This window comes from Oncorhynchus clarkii, chromosome 2, assembly GCF_045791955.1.
Source record: "Oncorhynchus clarkii lewisi isolate Uvic-CL-2024 chromosome 2, UVic_Ocla_1.0, whole genome shotgun sequence".
NCBI classification, from domain to species: Eukaryota; Metazoa; Chordata; class Actinopteri; order Salmoniformes; family Salmonidae; genus Oncorhynchus; species Oncorhynchus clarkii.
Window position 1 is genome coordinate 26,317,628 of NC_092148.1, and position 27,767 is coordinate 26,345,394.

The 27,767-nt window shown below is 43.8% G+C and overlaps 1 protein-coding gene across 1 annotated transcript; it reads right to left on the bottom strand.

Moving 5' to 3' along the window:
- Positions 1–1,824: 1,824 nt before the first annotated feature.
- On the bottom strand, positions 1,825–19,989 carry LOC139365221 (nuclear receptor subfamily 2 group F member 5). The gene is made up of 4 exons (XM_071102722.1): positions 18,887–19,989; positions 6,632–6,912; positions 6,055–6,301; positions 1,825–3,903 (listed from the first exon to the last, which is right to left on the bottom strand). The coding sequence occupies exons 1-4, from the start codon at positions 19,251–19,253 to the stop codon at positions 3,587–3,589; spliced, it is 1,212 nt and encodes a 403-aa protein (XP_070958823.1). The 5' UTR covers positions 19,254–19,989; the 3' UTR covers positions 1,825–3,586.
- Positions 19,990–27,767: the final 7,778 nt, after the last annotated feature.

The window sequence follows — 27,767 nt, forward strand, 5'->3', positions numbered from 1 at the left end:
AAATGCATGTGACTGGTGCCTGTGTGTGTCATCTCCAGAGGTACCTGTGTGTTTTAGGAGGCGATGGGACCTGGAACAATTACTGTCAGGCTACGAGTGACGTATCGGCAGGGTTATTGTATTTATCATCCCAACCTCTGACTTGAGCCTTGATTGGTGAGGCCTAACCTCCAGATTGCTTAGATGCATGCAGGTATTTTCAAGATGCATGCAGGTAGTTCCAATATTGGTTTATTCAATGAAATACTTCTATGTTCACACATGGGGAAGTACTATACAACCTCGAATTTGATGTTTGACTCCACCTACTGATTCAAATGTCTATGTGGTCATGTTTTGATGGTATGTGTAGGTTGAAATGTTCTCTGCGAAAAGGCAGGTGTGCAAAACGGAAGGCAAGAGTAATGATTTCCAAGCCATTCAAAGCAGCCATGCCAGTGTTTGATTTACCCTTACCCCCCAGTAGTGTACACACACACACACACACACACACACACACACACACACACACACACACACACACACACACACACACACACACATACACACACACACACACACACACACACACACACACACATATACACACACATATACACACACACACACACCTACCTTTGGGCCACATGTGTTTTTTATATTCATACCAAGGGAGGGAAAAAAAAGTGTGCTTCCAAAATGGGGGTTGAGGGGTCATGGTGTTTGGCCAGGAGTGACAGCTCTGAAATGAAGGCATAAGTCACTCTCCTACTCACCACACGCACCATTCTGGGATAGTGTGAGAGGGGAGGGGAACAGAACAAGGCTATGAAGGGTAGGGTACTGTGGAGGGAGAAGGCTGTAAGGCAGTTGGTGGGAGGGAGGTGGGGTGTAAAGGGCACAAGGTTACAGTGTGGGGTAGTGGTGTGTGATGGGAGGAGTGGGCGGGGGGAGAATGACTGAATATAAAGCATGTCTTTAGGGAGGCAGAGGACCTGTGAGCTCTTCTCTCTTACCTTTATCAGGCTGACACAGAGCTGCCACTCCGAGTGAAGGACCACAGATGTTGTTTACACATACAGTACCCACCCACCAAGCCACTCTCTCACACACACACACACACACACACACACACACACACACACCACCTTGAACTGAAGGGTCAAAGACCATGTGTGCACTTTCTCTTGATTCTCTCTCTCTCTCTTTTTCTCTCTTTTTCTCCCTGACTCAAACACACACATACATCATTAAGTGAGAGGTCAGAGTGTTTGTTTACACTCTATCTCTCACACGAACAGCAGGGGTGTATCAACATTTGGGCTGCACCCTGCAGTGAGAGTTGGGGAGTCCCCCACTTTGTTTCTCACTGATTGGTTAAGACTATTGATTTGTTTCATGCCTCTGTACCCCATCATATCCAAACAACTCGAGATAAACACACTGTCCACACTGAGTGACTACTACTCATGGCCAATGGACTGCACTACATGGAATTACCCATATGACTTGAGCCATCTGTCATAAGCTTGGTCTAAAATGGCCACTTGAATTCATATTGACTTGGTGTATCACCTGATTTCAGCCTGTTCTTTGGTAAAAAGATCATTTAGTTGTATTATGTTGTAGTCATAATGACAGAATATGCCATGGTGTTTGAAGTGAATATACTTTTGATAGTCTACTTAAACATCTAAAATGTTAGTCATGGTTATGACTGGTTATGACATCTGTAAGTCATGTTTTAACAGCATTAGGCAGGCAATACATTCATAGAGTAGGATGTTAGCTGGTTCGCATAGGTCTTACAAGTGGTTGAGATCATAGCAACACAAGACGGAGAAATAACTGTGAACAACATATGTTTATTTCAATTAATGGATCCATAATTTCCAAACAAAAATAGAGAGAAAAAAACAACTCTTATAGAAATATTCTGTGAACTAATTCATCAACAGACAGTCCTGCTCTCCAAGGTCCCAATGGCTTTCAAATCCCAATAATTGTTGCTGATACCACAGTGCCACGTTAAAAAACAGACTGGTCGTCCAACAATCAGTGTTGCCTTACAGCCGTCATCAATTGATGGTAACTCAAACACATAATAATATCTATGCTACATCACATTAGATGACCATTGTAACTTTAATGGAGGTTTGGAGGTTAGTGATACAATGTACTAGTATGCTGCTTGAATGACAATTGAATTGAGGTGGTCTCTACCTCTACATGACAATGTCATGTGGAGGACATATTGCCTGTCATAACAGGTAACTTCAGATTATGGCACAGTCATAAAATAAATGCTCAGTGACAAAATCTTGTTCTAAGGCAAGTACAACTAGAGTTTTCAAATGCGTATTGATCCAGGCTCCATAACAATTTACATTTTCCACAAAAACATCAAATGTGATTGTGACATGAAACTAACTGGCATTAACTGGCATGTGTTATGTCATTTCTATGACAGCATTATGTAGATGTTATGAAGGGATACTTGTATGATATTCCGCTTTGAAACAGTGGCAGAAGTACACTGACCATTACCAGTTAGTGGCCCTGTAGTTTTGACCTCAAAATGGCAGCTGAGGAAGAATCTACCAGTGCTGTGTTTATGATGGGAGTAGGTCGAGTGTGGGTTCTGGATAGTTTCACATTGCAAGTGCCTATTTTTATTTTTTTTATTTGCAACTTCCCACACCCTCTGACATCAAATTATAGACAAAACAAAAGGTATTTTAGTCACCACTACCACAAAGACAATCCAAACAATTAATATCCATGTTCCACTTTGATACAGGCTGTTGATAGGTGTTTTGCCCTGGGTGAGGCGTGATTCTCTGTTTCCTAGTGGCATGTCTGTCCTGTCCTGTCTGTCCTGTCTGTCCTGTCTCCCCATCCTGAACCTGAGCTAGTCTCAACATACCCCTTAAAGTGGATGTCTATGAGTCAATGACATACATATGGACACAATCATGAATTTCTCTCATTATAAACAGTGCTAATACACACACACACACGCACAATAAATGTCTTCTGAAAATTCCAAGGAAATTTGGCATTCATTTTTTAATGGCTTCTGGTTTATTAAAAAATAATTGGTTGATGAAGAACCTTTGGCCTGGCTCTCTCGGTCAAGCAGTTCTATCGGCAAAGGCCTTGCTCTAAATCGCCAGACAGTGGAGATTCTTGGACACGTGTCCTTTAGATGCAAGCATAGTGCCAACAATAGAATGACTGCGTCGCCAGTAGCCGCAACCGCTTCGAGTCCAAGACTGACAAAATTGCCTTTAACGGCGTGAGTCCTACAGAGCTGCAGGAGAAAAACCCTTCTGCCAACCGGCCCGTCTAGTGCCACCTCACAAACGTGGCGTTGGCGAAGTAGGAGGGGCCATGGCAGCCACCAAGTCTCTCTATTGGCTGTGGTCCCCTGGAGAAGAGGCGTGTGAATGGGGGAGGGGTGTGGTGAGATAGTCAGGTGGTCGGTCTGCTTTTTGCTGGAACGGTGGTGGTCTTCCAGGGGATGGATGGAGGAGATAAACAGAGGGATTGAGGGATGGTCGATGAAGGCTGGATGAAGAGCTGAATACGCAGCGACTCGTCTTCCTCAGGGCCCGTTCTCGTTGTAGTGGAGGGAGATGGGGCGGTCGCGCTGCACAGGCATGTAGGGCCAGTTGTAGCTGGAGCCGGAGAGGAGCATGTCGCGCAGCAGCGTCTCGATGGGCGTCTTGCCCACCAGGCGCACAAAGAAGAGTTGCTCGATGACGGGCGAGGAGACGATGCGGAGGGAGGGCAGCCGCAGGAGCAGGCGGCCGAAGCGGTTGGGCTGGCTGGGGTACTGGTTCCTCACATATTCCTCCAGGGCACACTGGGACTTCTCCTGGATGCTCTCCACGTGGGCCACATCCGACAGGCCCATGGCATCTGAGAAGGGGAGGAGAAGATTAGGCGTTGATGAGTTTCTGGTTCATTATGGTTTTGATGAGTTGACCTAACACTGAATTGCAATGTGAATTTGTGTCCAGCTACGTACATACATTAGAGCTGAAATGTCAGTATTCTTATGTAAATATGTAATTCAATGTAGTGGAATACAATTCCATTTGCCTTCAGTTGTGGGTCGAGGTTTTGTCCATGCTCTCACACCTCCCCTAGCACCGGTCCCTGGTGTGAGTCTCACACCTCCCCTAGCAGCGGTCCCTGGTGTGAGTCTCACACCTTCCCTAGCACTAGTCCCTGGTGTGAGTCTCACACCTCCCCTAGCACCAGTCCCTGGTGTGAATCTCACACCTCCCCTAGCACCAGTCCCTGGTGTGAGTCTCACGCCTCCCCTAGCACCAGTCCCTGGTGTGAGTCTCACACCTCCCCTAGCACCAGTCCCTGGTGTGAGTCTCACACCACACAGAGAGTGTGTTGACTGTGTGTGATACTTTTCACACCCTTCGAGCTCGGTGGTTATGGGGTCAGAGGTGGGTGAACTCAAAACAAAGTCCCATTTAGTGTACTGCACGGTGCTGTGCTGTACTGCACGGTACCGTACTGCACATTCAGTACTACTGTGCCCGTGTTTCTGTCCCCAGTATGAACCTTGTTTAAAGGCTGCATTGAACAGTGAGGGTAATTTTCTCCCAAGTGCTTTACTCTAGTGTGCAGCAGAAGCACTGGGACAGGATCTTTTACCCACCACCCAGCACGTTAGTCCCTTTGTCACAGTACCCTTTAATCGGCCCCCTGTGCAATATTGGTCCTGCTGAGCATCAGTTCCGCATAACAAAAGATTAATATGCCTCATATTTTTGTCACATAGGGCCCCCCAGGGGGAGTATAACTGCAAATTCTGACACATTTCCCACTTTGAGGGCAGGTGTGTAGTTTTTTTTTAGCTATCTGCAATTTTAGGGTCTGTGTGAGGCATCAGTGGCTGAGAAAGCAAGGGCTGTCTGTGTGACTGAACCCTCGCATGCAACTCCGACACCTCCGCAGGCATCCTTTACAGGCACCACTTCCCTTTGTCTGGCTCCCTGAGCACACACAGCCACACTCTGGGGATGAAGATGGTGGCAGTGGTAAGATGGCCGCTCTTTGATTCGGGGTGATGGAACTGGGATATAGGGTGGAATGTCTGTGGGCGGAGGTGAGAAGGGGTATTGAGAGTTTGTCTGTCCTTGTTAGCTCATGCAGGCAGGTCTCAATGGGGGGGGCCTGGTCAACGACTGGTCTGTCTATCTCATTGTGTGTACGTGCATGTGTGTTGGCTGGAGTTGTGGGACGGATCACATGGATGCTCAGGGCTACAGGGGTTATGTAGGTCAGGGCCTGGGCTGTGGCGAATCCCTCTTGTCGCTGCAACCCACCATGAATAATTCAAGCACAGTGGTGGGGGCAGGGGTGAGAGGGCTGGGGTTTGGAGAGGAGGAAAGGGGAGGGGCTGCCTGACTGGTTTCAATAATAGATGGAAGCGTGAAGGAGAGGAGGGTGATGAAATAAATTAGGAGAGCAAAGGGGTTCTTCAGCCATCCAAATTGAAGACTGCGGGCATAGTTATTCTGACAAGCAGTGTGACGGAGACAAGGAAAAGGGTGATCGACAGGAAACAAAAAGCAAGACCTCAGAGTTGGGTTCTCTCACACTCATACCCCCTGGGTCATAAACAATGAGTCCTCCACACATCTCAATCCCAGATCTGACAGCATTCTGGGTGGTGTAGAATAACCATAACTTTCTACTGTGCCTCATACAGTGGCAAAAGTGGTTTATCAAAGCAATAAGCAAACTATTGTTTTTATATTGCTATTTCACCAATATCTACGCTTCTTTATCTCATAAGTAGTCTATCCATGATAATATTTGTATGGTATCCATACATTATTGATACATTGTTTACAAAGGCATTGTTAACCACTTGGTTGTTAACCACATGCTGTATTGCAGACTCTATACGTCTACTAACTTATCTGGAGTGACCACTATTAGCTATATGTGTAGTTCCGCACAAAATACAACACAAACTATCCTACAGATAGACATAAACAAAGACATATAGAAACAGAAACCACTAAAGTCAACGCCACTCACCGGAAGTGAAGAGCACGATGGATTTGAGGCAGGAGTACTCAGCCGTGTCCACCTGCAGAACCTTCAGTTTCTCCACCTGCTCCTGGAACACCCGGATGTGGTCCATGAACGCCACCACGCGCTCCGCAGACATGGGCGATGCGTGCAGGCCAGCCGCCGCCAGCAGGGGCGCCACGTGCAGCGGCATGGAGCACTGGGCCGCGTTCAGCACAAACAGCTCACTCCATGACATGCGCAGGAGCGCCACCTAGGGCACGGGAGGAATGATGGTAGAATTGGTTAGTTCAGAGTAGACAGAGGGTGGTTCTGGGAAACAGGGATAACAGTGTTTATCTTCCTTATGCAGATGATTGAGTATGGCAAGTGTTAGTGATATGCTCCAACTTAAAGGCTGCTGAACCCACAATTGAACCTTTACATGACGTACCAAATGCAGACAGACCCATAAGGGACTACCCAAATAAAGTGACCATACCACATCTCTATAAGCATTCATAATTTATATTTTCTAGTCAGGCATAACAAAACATTTAGTCAGGCATAGTTTCTAGCCAGGAATCAGGGTGGTCCTCCTCACCTGGTCCATGAGCTGAAGGTCAGGGAAGAAGGGGATGTTCTTGGCCCACTCCACAGCGCTGAAGAGCAGCCGTGCGGCCAGCTCGCAGATGTTCTCGATGCCCATCAAATTGTTTCCCTGCATGCACTGGGACCCGTAGCGGGATGTGGGGTAGGGCTCGGCGCGCAGCAGCAGAGAGATGAATCCTGATAGGTAGGGCTGCCCATTGTAAGGGTCGCTGCCATTGGTCAGGTACTGACCCGGGCTAGACTGGGAGTTGGACATGCGGCCTCTCTGGACAGCTGAGGGAGAGAGAGAAAGAAAGAAAGGGTTTAGAGAATAAGAAGATATGGCATTTGAATTTTATGAGCAAAATACATTTGCCCTCTTTTGACATTTCATAAGCGAATACACAAGTGCTAGAAGCTAATTGTTTGGCGTGGTGCAGGTACAGTAGGAGCTAACTTGGTTAGACTACTGCACCTTTCGTTCATTCATGTGGCTGCACCCTATTAGATTTTATTTCAATCCAGGCTGGCACAGTTACAGTAACATTTAGGACCTGAAGCTTCTCTGTCATCACGTCGTCATTACTGCATCCAGCACTAACCGGCTTGATTTAGTAGGCTGCAATTACCACCGTGTCATAAAGCACCATCTAGAGGCACTCAGACGAGTCTGCTCTTTCTCAATGGGAATATATAGGGCCAAATCACACTGGGGCTAGCAGCTAAAAGACATGTCATGGCGGGTGCCTGGGGAGAGGAGGAAGGAGGGTGGAGGTTGGAGGTGGGGGGCGCAAAGTGTGGAGAAACGGGGGGGTAATTTCTGCGGCTCTAAATGTGTCGGCACTCTGTCTCCTGACCGGCAGACCCCGGTGCCGTGCATCAGTGAGTAATGGCAACCAGCAGCCAGTAAAGACACTACGGTTCTTTACACCTCTGCCCCCCCCCCCCCCCCCCCCCCCCCCACTGCCAAATGGCTCAGCCGAAGAGGAAGAGGGCACGCAGAGGCTAAGCACACATCCCCACCCCCGCCGAACTATGATGTGGCGGCTCAAAGCCCATTTGGAAAACACCTGTTCAGTCATCCCCGCTGTCTGACTAATAACTCCATCTACAGTTACAGAACGAGGGAGAGAGAGGGGAGAGCACGAGAAGGGGAAGGGAAGGGAAGGGAAGGGAAGGGGAAAGAGAGGTGATGAGGGAAGGCAGAGGTAGTGACAGAATGAGTGATAGAAAAGGTTAACAGAGAGAAGAGCAAGAGAAAATAGTGTAGGAGAGAGGGGCGAGAGAGAGAGAGAGAGAGGGAGAGAGAGAGAGAGAGAGAGAGGGAGAGAGAGAGAGAGAGAGAGAGAGAGAGAGAGAGAGACAGAGACAGAGACAGAGAGAGAGGGAGAGAGAGAGAGAGAGAGAGAGAGAGAGAGAGAGAGAGAGAGAGAGAGAGAGAGAGAGAGAGAGAGAGAGAGAGAGAGAGAGAGAGAGAGAGAGAGAGAGAGAGAGAGAGAGAGAGAGAGAGAGAGAGAGAGAAAGAGAGAGAGAGAGAGAGAGAGAGAGAGAGAGAGAGAGGAGGGCTAGGGTTTGGAAAATACTTTGAAACTCAGCATCACCTGTCCTTCGACACAACAGCTGTGGAAATTGAACACACTACAGTGTATCAAAGAGGACAGGTCAAATCACTCAAGAATATAGTAAGTCAATAGATTCGTCCATAGAATTTCAAGACTGTTGACTGATTAGAAAAACGTTTGGGTTTGTGACCAAAAAATATTGGTCTCCCTTGAACTCAAGCAACTTCTGTCCCAGGGAAAGAATGTTGTCTCATTTTGCAAACAACAACATAGCGTACAGAGACAGCATTGAACAATGGGCCATACCATGTCACTCACAAAAAAAAAACTCCTGGTCGTACTCAAATCTGAACTTTTTTCTAGAGCACTGTTGTCCTTCATTAGAGGTTAGTATGTTATAACTATCTGAATTTAAAAAAGATGTATCAATACATCATAATGATTAATGCCATAATCCACCAGACGCCAAATCCACCACTTCCACTTGTCTTCTGAAAGGCCTCTTTGATCAACAGCATCTCTATGTGAATGAGCAAGGGAAATGAATGAGACCGGGAGAGAAGGGCATAGACAGGGTAAAAGGGAGAGGGAGAAAGACAGTGAGTGGCATTGGATGAGAGAGAGAGAGAGAGAGAGAGAGAGAGAGAGAGAGATGTAGGGACAGATTTGAATGCCTGCCATAATCGATTTCTAATTGGTCGGCGGTGGCCTAGTGTGGTTGGAAAGACTGGCAAACAGTGGGACCAAACAACGAAAGAGCCTAAAACCCCAAACAGAAAGACCATGGCAATACATCAAACCTCATGGTACATAAATAAGGCAGAGGGGAGAAAAGGGCACGAAACAGGTATCATGGGCGATTTCAGCTGTGACTTTTAAAAAACACCACGACAGCGAGTCACAGGGAGTGTGTGGCGGTGGAGTTAAGCACGCCTCATCTTACCACGGCTGGCCTTATTTAGCCTTTAGTCACTGCTAGAAGTACAAGACAGTTGAGCAAACTATTGTAGATAAATACAATTAAGGACTATCTGCTACTGTAAAAGGTCATAGTCAGGGGCTATGTACTAGAAGCATGACAGATTTGGCACAGCCTCATTGTCAACTGAGATTAGTGGTATAATGGTTTTCATGTAGTCCCTTAAAAGTCTGCTAACAAAAAACACAACATACTGTAACATTCAAAACACAGATACACACAACAATAGTTTTTTTGTTTGATTTACAGTAAAGCAGTCTGTATTGTGTAAGCCCGCTCAGAGAGGAGTGTCTGATGAGTGTGTGACATTCATGTGTTATTCCTGTGCTTCTCACAGATTCCTTTAGTTTGGGTTAAACTCTGAACTCTGGGTTCACTGCTCTCACTCTGCACGCAAGGGTAACAGTGAAGAACCAACCCCCGGGCAAAACGTCAAACCATTTACCCGTAGTCAAATACAAATACACAGAGGAAAGTGGGGCAAGGCTGTGAGAAAGATGTGGAGAGAAAGAGAGGAAGAAAGGGTGAGAAGAAAGGAGAGAAAAAAGGAGGTTGAGAAAGAAGATGAAGGTGAGTGTAAGAGGAGAGAATTGAGAAATGGTTCCCAAACTGTGGGGCGCACCCCCGAGGGATCGGAAAGGGAGGACGTGGGGTCCCCCCCACAAAAATAAATAAATTAAGGAACTCAGTCCGGCTTTAAACATACTCTTGAAAGTTGTAATAGTAGAATGCACAAGGTGCAATTTGGAAATTGGGTAGTGCATCATCAGTTCCTCTTGACATGTTAGTCATTTCAGACCTTAGAGACCTATAAATATCACATGAATACACATTAGACATGACAAAATGTGTAGAATTGCAGGACATTTTTTATTTTACCTTTATTTAACTTGGCAAGTCAGTTAAGAAGAAATTCTTATTTTCAATGACAGCCTAGGAACAGTGGGTTAACTGCCTGTTCAGGGGCAGAACAACATATTTGTACCATGTCAGCTCAGGGGTATGAACTTGCAAACTTCCAGTCACTAGTCCAACGCTCTAACCACTAGGCTACCCTGCCGCCCCCGAAATAAGCTTTCAACATACAAAATTCTCTCCACCAACAAGAGGGTTTGTGTCATGAACCGTGCTTGTGCCCATAGAAATAGATGTGACGTGTGCGCGTGGGGGGGGGCACGGTATATTCCTCAATGCTGGAAAGGGGGGCCATAGTAAAAAAGTTTGGGAACCCTTGAAAGAGACAATGGGATCGAGGAAGAGGGAGGGAAACAGAGTGAAGTATGACATTGTATGGAAAGGGAGAGGCAACGGATAAAGAGACAGGGAAAAAGAGAGATTCAGACAGACAGGGATGGAGAGAGCTCCCGGTGAGGACGCTCAGACGCGTTAGCTGCAAACGTAGCCCCTTTAATATCCACCCAGTCACGTTGGCGCTGCTTTGATGAAGCAGATGTGAATTCATAACAGAAATGCACCCTGCACGAAGGAGTGGTCTGGTTTTCTATCTATTCGATCACACAAAAAAGCTATGCTATACAAGCGACTCAATCATTTTAATTGCATTGAGTTAAAACTCAATGGCTGTTTATCAAGGAAATTGGTGTAAAGTCACCTGGACTCAATACTTCAAAATGTAACAATGGACATGGATAATGCTAGACAATGTAAAAGCTAGCCTTTCATATTGTAGCAATAGGCTAACCTGGCTATTGTACAGACAAGAGAGAAAATTAGAGACTCAACAAAGAAATATGACAATATGACATGCAATGTATTGTGAACTGGAGTCTATTCACCTTGAGGTGTCAAAGGAAGCCCATCTCTGCAGAGTGAGCTCTATTCCTCCCCACACATCCCCCTCCTCTAAAATATTAAATGCTAGCCGTGGGGCTATCAGAATGGGAAACGACGAGTGCCTTAGCTCAATGGTCTCTTCGTGGCCTATCACTTCAATGGAGGCTGCTTTCTGGCAGTGAATAATGGCAAGGCCTCTGTCAATATGGAAGCCATGGTGCTGGAACCTCACTGACAGCTTGGACTGGGGAGAGTGAATTAGCCTATTAGCTTTACGTAAAGAGACCTATTCTAACATGTCAATAAACTATGACAGTATTGTAATAGGGAAATGTTTTGGCGGGCCAGAGTTTAGGGGCAAACTAGTTTCGGTTTTTGATTGCCTGCTCATACAAACTGGACAACGTGTATGGGTTAGTCAATAAAGGCAGTCAGTTAGCAAGCCGTGGTACTTACTCAATAGAGTCAACCTCACATTTGGACCTTGAACATGTCCATTATTAATGTTTAGTTTCTGGTTCCCGTTGACCTACAGTATATCTGTCTCTGTGTTTGGTTGGTGTGAACCAAGGTTCACCAACTGTAGCAATCCTATGTATGAGTAACTGAATATCAATATACAGGACTTTCCCTGTGTTATTTACCATTGTGGGACACACACTAGGAGTCAGAATTGAGATAATCTGTCTTTGAATGTTCTGTCTATGAACAGTCGTAAATATGTACTTACTATGAACAATCTAAAGCAGGGGTCTCCAGCAGGTCGATAGCGAGCTACAAGTAGCTCGCAGCCCACCTTGAGTAAATCGCCAAACAATTCTGAAAGAACATGCAATTTTCACGTGTTCCACGGCAAACTGTCATAAACAAATCTCAGAAGTATCAGACACCACAAGCTCCCAGCTACTATTTATTGACATTATCACACCCCTAGTTAGTCACTATTGGCTTAAAAAGCCAAACCTAACACTATCTGCCAATTAATGTCCAGCAATATTGCTCCTGTCTGTCTGTGTGGTGCGTGCGTTTGTCACTCCGTGTGTAGCCAGCTGATGTGATAACCGTTTTGTGGGTTGACAGAAATACTTTCCCCCAATCAAATCAAATCAAACATTATTTGCCACATGCACAAGAATACAACAAGTGTAGACTTTACCGTGAAATGCTTACTTACAAGCCCTTAACCAACAGTGCAATTCAAGAAGAAGAATATATTTACCAAGAAGGCTAAAATAAAAAGTAATAATAAAAAGTAACACAATAAGAATAACAATAACGAGGCTATATACAGGGGCAACGGTACCGAGTCAGTGTGCGGGGGGTACAGGCTAGTTGAGGTAATCTGTACATGTAGGTGGGGGAGAAGTGACTATGCATAGGCAACAGACAAACAGTGAGTAGCAGCAGTGTACAAGGGGGAGGGAGATGTCAATGTAAATTGTCCGGTGGCGATTTTAATGACTTGTTCAGCAGTATAATGGCTCGGGGGTAGAAGCTGTTAAGGAGCCTTTTGGTCCTAGACTTGGCACTCCGGTATCGCTTGCCGTGCGGTAGCAGAGAAAACAGTCTATAACTTGGGTGACTGGAGTCTCTGACAATTTTATGGGCTTTTCTCTGACACTGCCTATTATATAGGTCCTGGATGGCAGGAAGCTTGGCCCAACTGATGTACTGGGCTGTTCGCACTACCCTCTGTAGTGCCATAGCGTCAGATGCCGAGCAGTTGCCATAACAGGAGGTGATGCAACCGGTCAGGATGCTCTCGATGGTGCAGCTGTAGAACCTTTTGAGGATCTGGGGGCCCATGCCAAATCTTTTCAGTCTCCTGAGGGGGATAAAGGTTTTGTTGTGCCCTCTTCACGACTGTCTTGGTATGTTTGGACCATGATAGTTCATTGGTGATGTGGACACCAAGGAACTTGAAACTCTCGACCCACTCCACTACAGCCCCGTCAAAGTTAATGTGGGCCTGTTCGGCCCGCATTTTCCTGTAGTCCACAATCAGCTACTTTGTCTTGCTCACATTGAGGGAGAGGTTGTTGTCCTGGCACCACACTGCCAGTTCTCTGACCTCCTCCCTATAGGCCCTCTCATCATTGTCTGTGATCAGGCCTACCACTGTTGTGTCGTCAGCAAACTTAATGATAGTGTTGGAGTTGTGTTTGGCCAAGCAGTCGTGGGTGAAAAGGGAATACAGGAGGGGACTAAGTACACACACCTGAGGGGCCCCAGTGTTAAGGATCAGCCAGACGTGTTGTTACCTACTCTTACCACTTGGGGAGGACCGTCAGGAAGTCCAGGATCCAGTTGCCGAGGGAGGTGTTTAGTCCCAGAGTCCTTAGCTTAGTGATGAGCTTCGTGGGCACTATGGTGTTGAATGCTGAGCTGTAGTTGATGAACAGCATTCTCACACAGGTGTTCCTTTTGTCCAGGTGAGAAAGAGCAGTGTGGAGTGCGATTGAGATTGCGTCATCTGTGGATCTGTTGGGGTGGTATGCGAATTGGAGTGGGTCTAGGGTGTCCGGGATTAAAGTCCCCGGCCACTAGGAGCGCCGCTTCTGGGTGAGCATTTTCTTATTTTCTTATGGCCTTATAGAGTTGGTTGAGAGCGGTCTTCGTGCCAGCTTCACTTTGAGGTGGTAAATAGATGGCTACAAAAACATACAGATGAGAACTTTCTTGGTAGATAGTGTGGTCAACAGCTTATCATAAGGTACTTTACCTCAGGCGAGCAATACCTCGGGACTTTTTTAATATTAGACATCGCACACCAGCTGTTATTGACAAAAAGACACACACCCCCACCCCTCGTCTTACCAGAGGTAGCGTCTCTGTTGTGCCGGTGTATGGAAAATCCTGCCAGCTCTATATTGTCCGTTTTACTTCGCTCAGCATGCGTCCCTTTTTCCGGCGTCTTTTCTTCACGCAAAAGGTGCGGGTCTGGGCCTGTTCCAGTGAAATCAGGATATCCTTCTCGTCGGACTCGTTAAAGTAAAATGTTTCTTTCAGTCCGCGGTGAGTAATCGCTTTTCTGATGTCCAGAAGATATTTTCGGTCATAAGAGACAGTAGCAGCAACATTATGTTCACAATAAGTAAAAACATAAGTTACACAAAACGCCCAAAAAATTACAAAATTGCACAATTGGTTGGGAGAATGTAAAACGTCAGCCATGTTCTTCGGCGCCACCTTCATACAATCCTTCTCAATTAAATGTTAACTGCAAAGTAGGCATACCTGGCAGAAGTATATCATGAGTAAGTATATCATTTGTATCTATTATTTGAAAACTTTGCCAATAAATGAGCATTTGCAGTACAGAACCATCACTGGACCAGCACATTCGACGGCACAATCCTCACTTGCTAGATGTGCAATTAAAGGGACAGATGCACAACTAAAGGGGAATTACACAAAAAAAGGAATTAGTTAGTTTTATTCCAAACTTTTAAAAATGGGTATTCTGATTTGATGTAAGCTTTCACATGGAATCAGAACATCCAATTTTGTTGTTTCTCTATGAATAATTGCAATTTTGAGAGTGAAAAAAACAGAAAATATAAAATCATTTGGGAAAATATAAAATAGAATTTGGAAGAAAAATTATATAGGACCCCCCCTTGTTTATTAACCATTATTTTACCAGGTATATTGACAGAAAACATAGAAAAAAATGAGTAGCTCACGACACGTTTCATTTTTTAAAAGTAGCTCCCGTGCTAGAAAAGGTTGGAGACTTCTGTTCTAGAGTGTGTACTCTAATGGATAGTGTGCCTGCCCATGCCAATATCTGGGTGCATGTCACCATGTGAGTTCGTATCTGTGACCATTTCACTATGTGTGGTAGCTGGTAGGGAATGTATTGTATGCATGAGAAGGCTGTTAGTTGTGAATGTAAAATTGTCTATGTGTCAAGTATACAGTGTGTTCTTCGAACGTGTGAATTTGACAAACATCAGTCTATATTGATCTTTTTTGGTCCCACTAAGGTCAAAGGAGCACATATGGAACATTCAGACAGCAGAACATGAAATGCACTTCACTCCCAACTAGCCCAAGGAACTGTCAGCCAGTTGCACAGGTTCACTGTCTCTTTCTTCCTCACTCCCTCCTCATGCCTTAAACCAGTGTTCTACTCTAAGCAGGAATGTCATTGAGAAACATGGAGATGCCAGAGGTGCCAAACAGGTAGAGCAGCAAAGAGGTAAATATGACCTTTTACATGACTATTTAGTATAAATCAACCTTTAACACAAGATATTAGATATGTATGTGGGCTGAAATAGAGTGACCTCTCAGTCAAGTTACATACTAAGGGTCACCCTAAAGATCAACTGGACTGTCCAAATAACACTCCAGAATTAGCCACGTACAACACCAGCGAATGTGAAACTTGTCTTAAATAATGCAGATGTGTGTGTGGTATATTTTGGAGCCAGTTACTGCATGGATTGGATCAATTACTCCCTCACTTTTTGTACCTTACTAAAAAGTTGCCATTTTTAACAGAATTTGCCACTAGGGAGTGGTGCATTTTTGGAGAGGGAGGGGAGATGTGGGGCACCGACTTGGTCAACAAGAAAGGCCCACGTAACCACAAACATAACCTGTCAGGTTTGTTTTTATATGCTTTGTTGCAGATATTATGCTCTATTTGTTTATTTCCACTGGTAGAGGCCTACTACTCCATCAATACATTACTTTTAACAATGTTACCAACAGTAGAAGGGCGTGGGTAAAATCACTGGGGAAGCCAGAAAAAAAGCCATATTACAACCTATGTGTTGTGATAATTGCGTTGTTTGCTCTATAACCTATAATCTGTCCAGTGAAGCCCCCAATCATTTTGCATGTAACAAACAGTTACATGACCTACAGTATGGTCAAGCAAGTTAATGTTTCTGACATTCTTGGACTACTAAACAACTATTGATTTAGAACCCCGGAGAGTTATCGCAAGTCGCAAAGAAAACAGGAGCTACTTCCACTATTCCAGCACTATTTCAACTTCAACATTTCAACATCATCAATCACCTATGCTTAGTCAAATACAGTGACAACTAAAATATACAAAAAACAATTCAGTCCAATCATCATAAGCTAAATATGATGTGGCTGTCCATGGTTCCAATTCTGTGTGTGTGTGTGCACGTGTGTGCAAGTAGAAAAAACATGTTGATTCAGCCTACTTGTAGAGAAAGGCCAATGCCATCCTCCTCTCTTTCAAGTTGACAAAACAGTCTATCACTCTGTCATACAGTACATGCTTTTTTGTATTGTTGTCCTGGGCTACCTGGCTAAAATGTTTGTGTGACAAAACTGCACATTTTAGAGTGGCCTTTTATTGTCCCCTGCACAAGGTGCACCTGTGTCATGCTGTTTAATCAGCTTCTTGATATGCCAAACCTGTCAGGTGGATGGATTATCTTGGCAAAGGGGGATTTGCTCATTAACAAGGATGTAAACAAATTTGTGCCATTTTGTTTGAGAAATAAGCTTTTTGTGCGTGTTGAAAATTTCTGGGATCTTTTATTTCAGCTCATGAAACATGGGACCAACCCTTTATATTTTTGTTCAGTATATATTTTTTCTTGGTCAATTTTTTGGGGACGTCTGGCTTCCCACTGGTTACCAATCCATGTGTCGAGAATAGCGTGATATTTAGATGATTATTTTGTGCATGGCTTGCATAACACAAGTAGGCAATAACTTGTAGTGCTTTCTTTATATTTGGGAAAATGAAAGAAGATATTTCTGATGACTTTTAAAGACGTGACAGTCCTCTGCTTTAACCCAAGAGCAAACACTCGTTTTTGAATAACTATTACAAAGTTAATTATTGATAGTTTCAACAATCAATTTGAGATTATTTCCAAAATGTTCCAAAATTCACAGGGATTATAACTCAGAAAGCCCAATAGCCTTCTCTCATCAGCCGACCCAGGTGCATTATGTAGAAGAAACATGACTTATGTATGACCTCTGAGGAAGACGAAAATAAGCTTTGGGGGTGTAGTCTTACTGATTTCTCGCTGCTACCAGTAAGTTTTTTATGTGATTGCAATGCTGAATTGAAATGTGTGCAATTGGTGCTTCTAGTATTAATTTCCCCCACCATTAGTCTACCTCTGAACATTTCAGGGCAAATGGTTAGCAGGACATTATCTTAGGCCCTATTGCCGAGTTAGAAACATATATGTAGACTATTTCACACCAAATAATGCCTCTAATATTTTGGTTATTATAATCTGACTAAAAAGTTAATTTGTTTTTCTTTTGGTGTTTGAAAATTATTGGTAGGCCTAAAGAAAACAATTAAATATGTTGTATTTACTACCTGACACAGGTTGCCGTTTAAAAGCATTGTTAACACTTGGTTGTAGTACAACACAAGTATGCATAACATTTCAATTATAATGATTGATTGAATGTCAATTAGAAAAGGCCTGCATTAACCACGTCGTCATCTTCAATTTACAATCAACACTTTTAATATTTTAAAGAAGTGCAATATTTTAAAATTGTCCTCAAATGCACTGACACTTACGAAGACACGTCTCTAAGCCTATAATCCACAAAGAGGATGAGTCTGTTTTGCGTGTGATTGACCTGTACCAATTTATTCAACACTTGAAAGAATTTCGATTTTTTTTAATCGTGTTTATGCTGAATAATAATCTAGGCCATATAATAGTAACATAGCAAAACAGTAGTTAATATATAATGTAGCCAAATAATGGTCTGATAACATATTGAGTGTGTTTATGTAGATTAAAGGTCAACAGACTGCGGTGCGTCAGGATACTTCCTCGGGTTCATTCAATCAGAAAGGGCCATGGCCGACAAAATTGACCCTGCAGTGCTTTGCTTTACATGAACTATGTACAGCGTACACACTAGCACACTAACGAGATCCATTGGAGGATAATTTTAGGCGATAGAACGGGTATTTCCACCTAAAATGCATTGTATAGTTCATTATGACAGAGGCTACTGTATTCAAGACCTCGTTTGTAATAGGCCTGCCTGCTAGATACACTCAAACACTGGAAGTTAAACACAGCGTGCTTCATGCACAGAGCGCGCGTCTTCTGTTGACTACAGTTTGTGTCACTATTTGCACTGTTTATGGTCATATCATAGGAACCTTTTGGAGTATCCACAACAGCTTGCGTGGCCAGGTTTATCAATAATTACAGTATATAATTTGCGATAAAATCTATTCCAATAAGCTAACAAGGTTGACTCCAGAGTAGACTACACTGCACAGCGATGCATGTATTTATGTTTATAGAAATGTATTGTTGGTGGATAACGCATAAAACACAGAGTACAACGACATTGAGACATGCATGTGCAAAGCTTTTGTGAGGATTTCGAGTGTCTGGTTCGCGTGTTATAATTTACACAGCTCGTCTGATTGAACATGACGCAGCAAGGTCCTAGCTGACTGATTAAAAGTAAAACGCAGTGCTTTCCGAACACGTTGCCACTGTTCATCTTTCGCACTAATTGACAAGTTCTTAAACATGCACAATACAATACATGTAGCGGGCCCTCTTGTAAACGAATAGGGTGTCGGGGAGCAAACACCAGAATTAATGGGGAGACAAAGGGAGCCCTTTTCCGAGGGGAGAAAAATAATTGCATACCATGGATTGAATAGGAAATACAAGGGTAGACGATCTGAAACAACAAGCATTGCGTTACAGCAGACTACAAATGCCTTTTAGGAGAACTATGACTGATAGAAGCAGGAAATATATAAGACACTGATATCTATCGTTAAAGCGCTAACGTTATATGGTTTCAACTTTACGCACCGATATTCGTGACACCAAACGTCCGCCAAAACCAATTTGAAAATTGTATTAGTTTACATTACATTTACATAAAGGATACAGTCTTCAACGAATCTAAAATCTTGTCTTACCTTCTCTTCTCATACCGACTTTGAGGCACTTCTTCAGTCGGCAGTACTGGCACTGGTTTCGATGATGTTGGTCGATGGGACAGTCCCGGTTCCCCCGACATGTGTAACTGAGGTTCCGTCGCACCGAACGTTTGAAGAAGCTTTTACAGCCCTCGCAGGTGAATTGGCCGTAATGCTTGCCACTGGACTTATCCCCGCACACCATGCAGTCCACGTTGGGGATCTTGTCCCCGGAAAGTGCATCGTTCCCCGGGGTGGAACCAGAGGGGGTTCCCGGTGTCCCGCCAGGCTCCTGACTGCAAATCTGGAGCTGGGACCCGGGATCCGCCGAAATGTTCTCTTGCCACTGGTTTACTACCATTGCCATGCTATCCTAAAACACTTTGGTTAAACAACAGATACAAGTCCAACTCCGTAGCGCGGGGAGGAGATAAGAATCCGTTCTGACGTCTTGGGAAAACAAGGCAGAGCGAAAAGGCGCTTCCCACTTCCTCCAAAAAGTATTTAATATATTCTCAAATAGATGTTCTTAATTCGTTAATCAAATGTCCCTGTCGTAAACGTATCGTCTGTAAACTTCTATCAAAGTTTACGAAGACAGCACGGTATCAACATGACTATTTCGTAAGAATGGAGCCTACTGCCAGTGTTCTCCTCTCGGGAGAAATCCATAAACACTCTCTCTCAAAAACTTCGTGTTTTTGAAAAGTCGACCAACAGCATGTACAGAATGGAGAAGTGGTCGTTAAAGTGTCATGTTCATGAATATCGACTGCCTCGAATCTTATTCTGCTTAATAATCGAACTGAACTAAATCAACATCTTCTCTCAATCACAAAAGAACAATACTGACCATAGTTCTACGCAATTATGTGATCGAAGTTGTCTTGTGAACTCATACGGACGTGCAATACCAAAATAAAAGTTGCTTTCGTTCCTCTAATGTTGTGCGCCACGATGAGGACTGAAAGAAATGACGATTAACCATGGATGGAGTGCTCTGTGGTAGATGCAGTATATTTACAAGCAGATATCTTTGCCAATCATGTACTTCACCCGTCGGCAGCCTGTCCCATCTCTGAGAATCATAGTTAGAATTTGGTGAAAGTGACACTAAACAGACGTGCTTGTAGCCCCCCCCCCCCCCCCTACCCCACCATATAAGGCCAAAACTACCATATAAGGCATGCCCCCTCCTCTCGTTGAGAACGGTTTTACGCATGAACGGGCAGATTCAATTGGCAAGAGGAGAATAAATAAGTAAGGCACTCTCCAATTGGGCAGCCGCGGATTAGCTATACAGTATGTTCTGGTTGATAGAGTGGCTGTGTTATTCCTGTATAGCAGAGTGTAGCTGTATACACAAATCAATGTAGACATAGATCTTTTTATATATATATATAATAACACAAAACTGTTAGGCCTCACTCAAAGGGAAAAATGTCTTTATCAAAGTAATAGGCTTATGTCAAATACATCCCCAAACATCAGTCTTTATAAACTTTTCCACTCTACTTTAGCTTTTATTTGCATAGTTTATTTGATGTCTATTGAACTCAATTATCCCCACCTTAATTTACTTTTCTAAAAATGTTTTAATGACTTTTTAGATCCTACTGATACCGCAATGCACTCTTTCTGAATGTTTAATGTTACGCCCACGTTCTGAATGCTATACAGTTTTCACAGTAAGATTATCGATTGTGCCAAACCAGGGTGACAAACTTCTCACCAAGAGACACATATGGAGTGTTCATTTTGTTAGTTTGTTGTGCAGTCAAACTTGCCATCTGGATATCAATGCACAAAAGGCCATAGCAGTAATGAACGATGGCTACAGTGTTTTTCTCTAATGGGGTTTTCAAGTTGAAAACAGTAGGGACCTAATTATCTTTCCAGACAGATCTGTCATAGTAATAAGACCATTGTAGATGACAGCAGCAGAATCCCATGTGAAGACTAAAAGTAAACTCAACCAAAATAGTACATGTTTTCAACCCTTCACTCTGCGGAATTTGATAACCTAGGCCTGGGCCTCGGGATATTAATAGTAGTATATGTAACAGCCATTTGTTAGTGACTTGAACATAGTCAATATCGAAGGTAAGCTATATGCCTAACTCAAATACAAATTCATATTTTCTAACTCCGGTCTGAAATGTCAGAAGTTGATAACAGCATTTAAGCCTAACAACTTTGACAACATCAACAATGTATGTTTTATCGCAAGAGATCTGTGAGTAGATTTTTTTCCCCCAGACGTGTCAAAGCATGCAGAGGGAAAGACTCCCCTACATGTCCCCAACCGGTGTGCGCCAAAAGTTAACTTTCATAAGGTCAATAAATTGTGGCAAATGGAAATGCCATTAACCCGCTATATCTATTCTGACGTGAACTCATTTAACCTGTGCCATTTGGAAAGCATATTCTATTTGGCGTTCATACTGTTTGAAGAGTTGTACCAGAACAGACCGAACAGCGTGTGTCGTGAAGGCTTGGCGCTTTCAGAAATGCAACGCTCCACACATTTTGCTTTTATGATTTTTACTTTTTCAATAATGAGGATAACTCATCTTTAAAATATCTTAATTACAATGTCATTAGCCAACCTATTGCCGGTGCAGGTTGGTTTGAAAACCATGCGTAAAACTAAATATTCAGTAGGCCTAAAGTATAAACGGAATACAGACTGGGTTATTCACATTCAGAGAAATAAGCTGTGAGAACGGAAAAACTTTATTAACGTTGAAGTGATTTCCCCAAAGGAAAAAAAGCGCAAAGAGGACGGGACCCCACTTAGCTTTTAGCCAGGTTGAGTGCAGTGCTTCAAGTGCCCCGGGCGAAAAAGTTGGCCTCGCGCTCGGCATAATTGTTGTCACATGTAACCTTACCTGTCTTCCAATTAGCCCCTTGACTCGCTATTAGAGCATTCCACTGGCTATAGGCCAGTGACCAAGGGCAATTTTTGGTTTGGGGGCCTAATAATTAGGGTGTAATTCTATACATTGAAGGCTTATGAGGAAGGCTGGAGGAGTTATCAAGTAAATGTAATTGAGCAAAGCAACATTTAATGATGTTCAACCAAAATTGTTATTTAAAAAAATAATGCATATTATATTCTTTTGACATTTGGAACTAGTGAAATTGGATCAGTTTCCATGGCAGATTAATTAGAAGGCATAAAAACGATCCATGAAATTCTAATTGTATTTATTTGTCACATGGTTCGTATACAACAGTTGTATAGTAACAGTGAAATGCTTACTTGTGAGTCAATTTCTATAAATGCAGAGTTAAAGATAAAGATATCAAAGAAAACATAGAAATACTGACAGGAGGAAAAAAGTGCACAGTAAATAACGAATACCAATGAGTAAAAATGACATGGCTATATACAATGAGTACCAGTACCGAGTCGATGTGTAGTGGTACGAGGTCATTGAGGTAACTATGGACATATAGGTAGGGATAAAGTGACTAGGCAACAGGATATATATAATAGACAGTAGCATCAGCTTAAGTAGTGAGTGTGAAAGTGTATAGGCTGTGTGTGTGGGTGTATGTAGTGTGCATGTGTGTGTGTGTGTTGGTGTGTCAGCGTAAGTATGTGTGAGTGTGTGGGTAGAGTCAAGTGGGTGTGCATAGCCAGTTCAAGAGAGTCATTGCAAAAAGGGTCAATGCAGGTAAAGATGCAGGTAAAGAGACCTGATTTTATGGACCTTGATAATGACTTATTAAGATGACAATAACATTTTGGATTGTATTTCTAAACATAAATTAGGGTTATATTTGTTGTTATTTAGCTGTAACTTGATGATTGAAATTGATATTACAGCTTTAAGTGATAGACTAACACAACAACTGGCGGTCAGGTTTGGGGGGGGGGGGGGGGGGTAAACATGACCGCATAGGATTGCCTAGCAAATGCAAAGGCAACAGGTTTACTGGGTAATTTATGAAGGCTCTGACAACGCCAGAGGCCCACAGTGCAATGCTTCTTCTGGCTATGCTAAATATGACCCATTTCAGAAAGGTGTCCATAAACTGATCAGGTATGTGAGCTGAGTGTGGGGCGAAAATAGAAGTGGGACCTGAATGACCTGTTGGACAGGGCCACGCTAAGGCCCTTAGAGAGACAGGAAGTGGTGTTTGGACTCTCTATGTACTGTGTGGAGAACAAGTATTTGGTACACTGACGATTTTGCAGATTTTCCTACTTACAAAGCATGTAGAGGTCTGTATTTTTTTTAATCATAGGTACACTTCAAGTGTGAGAGACTGAATCTAAAACAAATCCAGAAAATCACATTGTATGATTTTTAAGTCATTAATTAGCATTTAATTAATATTTGATCACCTACCAACCAGTAAGAATTCCGGCTCTCACAGACCTGTTAGTTTTTCTTTAAAAAGAACTAGGCTAGCACAGAGACAGACATCAATGAAAATCCAAGGAAATGTGCGTTTGTTTGTGTGTGTGTCAAAGAGAATGTGTGAGCATGTTTACTTTTTATAGTGGTCTGAGCCGACAGTTTTTAGGCCTTGCTGTTTCCTTAGCCCGATTGGGGTTGATTAAGAGGTTAACCATGGAGAAGCATGGCGTCTTTAAGGGAGATTTATTTGTTCCTGCGTTGACCCCTTAGGGGTTGCTTCCCTCACCCCAGTGTCCTTAGGATTTATTTAGTTATTTGTTTATATGTTGGAAGGGGTCACTCATTTCCCCACTCCATTTTCCCCGTTTGTCCATCCCAAGCTCATTTCTCATACTTTTTTTTTGTTGCTGTGGTTATGAAGTTGTTGCCATTTTGCTGAGCAAGATATGTTATGACATGAATGAAGTCCCTGCTAAGTCTCATGACCTTTATAAAACCAGTAAGACACTCCCTAAAATGTGTATTTTTGTTATCAGTTCAACTTTGACACTTGGATAAATGACTGTGTTTGTTTTACAGCATTCACTGCTTATTTCAATTCAGTACCACCTTATGGTTTTCAGTTTCCTGTTTAATTTATTCCTACATTAATTACCTTTTTACATTTTTAACAAACACGCTCACTAACTTCCTGTACAAGAAGAAGCTATGACATATTATCAAGTTTGTTATAGTTATATAGATAAGGAGTTAATAGTTCTAAAACAATATATTATAATTAAGTTATTCTAACTACTGATATTAGGACTTGGATTGGAAAAACTACACATAAAAAATTCTAAACACATGGACACTTTCTTCCAAAAGTCTTAAACATTTTCAACTGACTATCTTTCGAACACACACACTTACTCACACCTATTGTGTAAGGTCCTGCCACAGCCTAGAGTCAGTGGGCCTTTTCCAGGGGGGCTATACAGGGAATGCTATGTGCTAGCATGACCTGACATGTCTCTGAAGCTGGAGGGGGTCTCGACCTCTGAACTCAGGCTCCAGAACTAGGAAGATGAAAAAAGGGACTGGGTGGGAGGGTTGCTCCTAAACAAGGGCTTCTGTTTCGACCACTCCAGGAATGTCAGTTCCATAAAAAGATGCCGAGAGAGAGAGAGAGAGCGAGAGAGAGAGAGAGAGAGAGAGAGAGGCTGAATCACAAATCAGTGTCCCAAAGCTGAGGGAGTTAAAACTATTGAGGGTGTAGGGGCTAATTCGACCCTCCAATAGCCACGTCAACCGAGCCAGCTATGCTGCCAGACCCCGCACTTTGCCCATAGTCCTATATACTTATTCACCAAAAAAAGGATACCCTATCACACATCCACACTATTTATGATGCCATCAAATTGTCCACAGTTTAAGAAGTTGTTAGTTTATGTAACAAACAAATAATAAGCAGAATATGAAGTGCATTTCAGATCTTCAGTAGTGTGTTACTGTCTCCTCTATACTGTCTATTGGCTGTGCCACCTGAGGACCATGCAAGTGTGTGACTACCTAAATCCATACATAAGACTGTATAAGGAGGCAGCCTTGTGTCCTGTAATGTTTGCAGCCATTTCTACCCTGAACTGCAGTCATGTGATCGGTCAATAAATGAACCCCTGGCCCCTGCAGATGGAAGGGACTTGCTAGCCTGTGCGCACTAGGCTAGCCGGAACAGTTCTGACTTCACATGGCTGGGGCCAAGTCAGGAGACAACCTTGTGTGACACTGTTTTCCATTGAAACAGCCATGAAGAAGACAGACATCTGGAGAAGAACACCCAGCACCGCCTCGCAAGGTTCCTAATGCATTCCCAGTGGAACCTGGCTAACACAGGCCTGCCAACCGTACATCTCCTGGAAGCGGCTAGCGTTTTAGCCAAATGTCGTCGTTGTGCTCTTGTGGTGATAAGAAAGCCAAAAACAGGAAATGAGGCAGCATACGAGCACAATGCGGGAAAGATTGGGGATCCTGATGCCGTTTTTTTATTCTTCATCTCCAATAACTCCTGCATGAGATGAATTATCTTCTTGTGTAAGGAGGTTTGTCTGTGTGGGCGATGATTTAGTCTTTTCAATCTAGTCTGTCTAGACGTCATGCTTTTCGACCACATGCTGTTAGATTTACCTCATCAGGCCGTATAGATTATTTTGTGATCATGATTCATCCAATGGCCATGTCAAGGGCCACCCAGACTTCTGACTGATCCCAGACCCGCTCTAGTGTCTGATTGCATTAGATGTCCACCATGTGACGTCCTTATGATGGAATCTCTACTAGCCAGGCTACAACCCATGGTCCAATCTGTAGGCACAGAAGACAAGAACCACCAGCAAATGTTTGGAGAAATCCCCTGTTCTCAGTAACAAACATATGGAGAATACTCCTCTGTTCTCAGTAACAAACATATGGAGAATACTCCTCTGTTCTCAGTAACAAACATATGGAGAATACTCCTCTGTTCTCAGTAACAAACATATGGAGAATACTCCTCTGTTCTCAGTAACAAACAAATGGAGAATACTCCTCTGTTCTCAGTAACAAACATATGGAGAATACTCCTCTGTTCTTAGTAACAAACATATGGAGAATACTCCTCTGTTCTTAGTAACGAAACATTAGGCCAGCAGGCCAGGTCAGTCCAGCCATCTCTGTGTAGTTAACGTGTGCAGGGGTGGAAAAAGGCCAAATTCCCTCCCCACTGTTAAAATCTCAGATGGTGGTCTTTAACACATTCTCCCTCTCTCCCTCTCTCCCAATAAAAATCTCTGACCAACAGTTGACCTTTCGCCTTGGCCCCCTCCGTTTCCTCCTCCTCCTCTCCTTCCATTCCCTTCTTCTTTCCCTCTAACCTCCACCACTGAGGCTCCACTGCCGGCCAATAGGGACCAGCAGCTGTGGAGAGGTGGGGGGGGGGGTTGAGGTCACAAGGGTCATGGCACTGGTAAAGTCATCGCTGGGGCTCCGATGCGGGGCATCACTTCCCCCTTCAAAGGCAGCGTGGTGACGTCCATAGCCCCCCGCCCCCTTTGCCCCCGCTGTTCCTGGGCTCTCAGAGTCGAGACAGCCGAGGGTTAATAAAGTGATACCAGGTGTTGGCCAGAGAGGCTTTTTTCTTTTTCTCTTTTTTGTTTAACTCCGCCACCAAACTGCCCCACCCCCAGGAGGGGTGGCCACGTATGTCAACATGAAAACACCCCTCAGGTAGCAGTGAGTCACAGAGACATGGTGGACGTGTGTGTGTGTGTGTGTGTGTGTGTGTGTGTGTGTGTGTGTGTGTGTGTGTGTGTGTGTGTGTGTGTGTGTGTGTGTGGACATCCTAAGCAGAGGGGAGGACACATGTCATGTGATGGCAAGCTGAATAGCATCAGAGTTCCAATGGGCCTCTATAACAATATGGGTTAACTGAGCCAACAAAGTGTCTGATTATGTACCACGGAGGAGGATTTTAGCCAAAAAGATCCCAATCCCACCAGTCACTTTCCCGGATCAGTGGATACACAAGCACAGATCAGAGGTTTATAGGGTGGCATGCTGGGACGGCAGATAGCCTAGTGGGTAGATCGTTGGGTCAGTAACCAAAATATTGCTAGTTCGAATCCCTGAGCTGACAAGGTAAAAAGCTGCTGTTCTGCCCCTGAACAAGGCAGTTAACCAACTGTTCCTAGGCTGTCATTGTTATATAAGAATTTGTTCTTAACTGACTAGCCTAGTTAAATAGAGGTTCAATTAAAAAAATGAGTTGTGTAGGGTGGCTTGAGCCCTGGAACAGTAGAAAAGAGGACCCCCTGAAAAGCTGTGAAGATCAAACCCGGTGAAAGGGAATCATTGTGGCCAGGGCAAACCGCCTCTGACAACGAGAGAAGAGCAACAGAGGGAAGCGGCTGCAGCCGCGATGTTAACTAAGGGAGGCCTCGGCTTGTGTGTGTATATGTGTGTAAAGCTGAAATTACAGTATATACAGCAGAATACCACCAGATTTGGTTCCAACACCCTCGGAACCAACTCATTGTGATTATGCCCCCACCCTATGGCCCAACCAGCAATTAATCTCAGTTCGATGTGGTCCTGATGGCGCGTGAAAAAAAGGGTCAGGGCCCGGGGTCTTTTCCATCAGTCTCGTTGTGTTTATAGGCTGCAGCAAATGGACCTGTCACAGCAGGAAAAAAGTTACCAGCTGAAGAGATGATACATGCATTGTCTGCACTGTGCCCCATCCATTTTTCCCCACGTGGGACCAACGCCATGCTTAGGGACCCCCCAAACGCACTCCAGACATTTTCCCAACATGATCCGAATTTCATTCACATAAAAGCGACAGTACTTAACTCTTCCGAGTCGCCCAGGTCTCAAAGAAAGCCTCAAGTGTACACACACAGGTTCCATGGCCGTATCCCCATCCCGTTTAATGAGGGGCACCTAATTAACACTAATTAACATCAATGACAGGCAAGGGGCCATTAGTCAAG

Excerpts from the sequence above, each read along its gene's own strand:
- LOC139365221 (XM_071102722.1), bottom strand. The coding sequence starts at position 19,253 with ATGGCAATGGTAGTAAACCAGTGGCAAGAGAACATTTCGGCGGATCCC. Across the intron at positions 6,913-18,886 it reads AGTCGGTATGAGAAGAGAAG|CTGTCCAGAGAGGCCGCATG; the intron begins GTAAGACAAGAT and ends TCTCTCCCTCAG. Across the intron at positions 3,904-6,054 it reads CATCGTGCTCTTCACTTCCG|ATGCCATGGGCCTGTCGGAT; the intron begins GTGAGTGGCGTT and ends TCCCCTTCTCAG.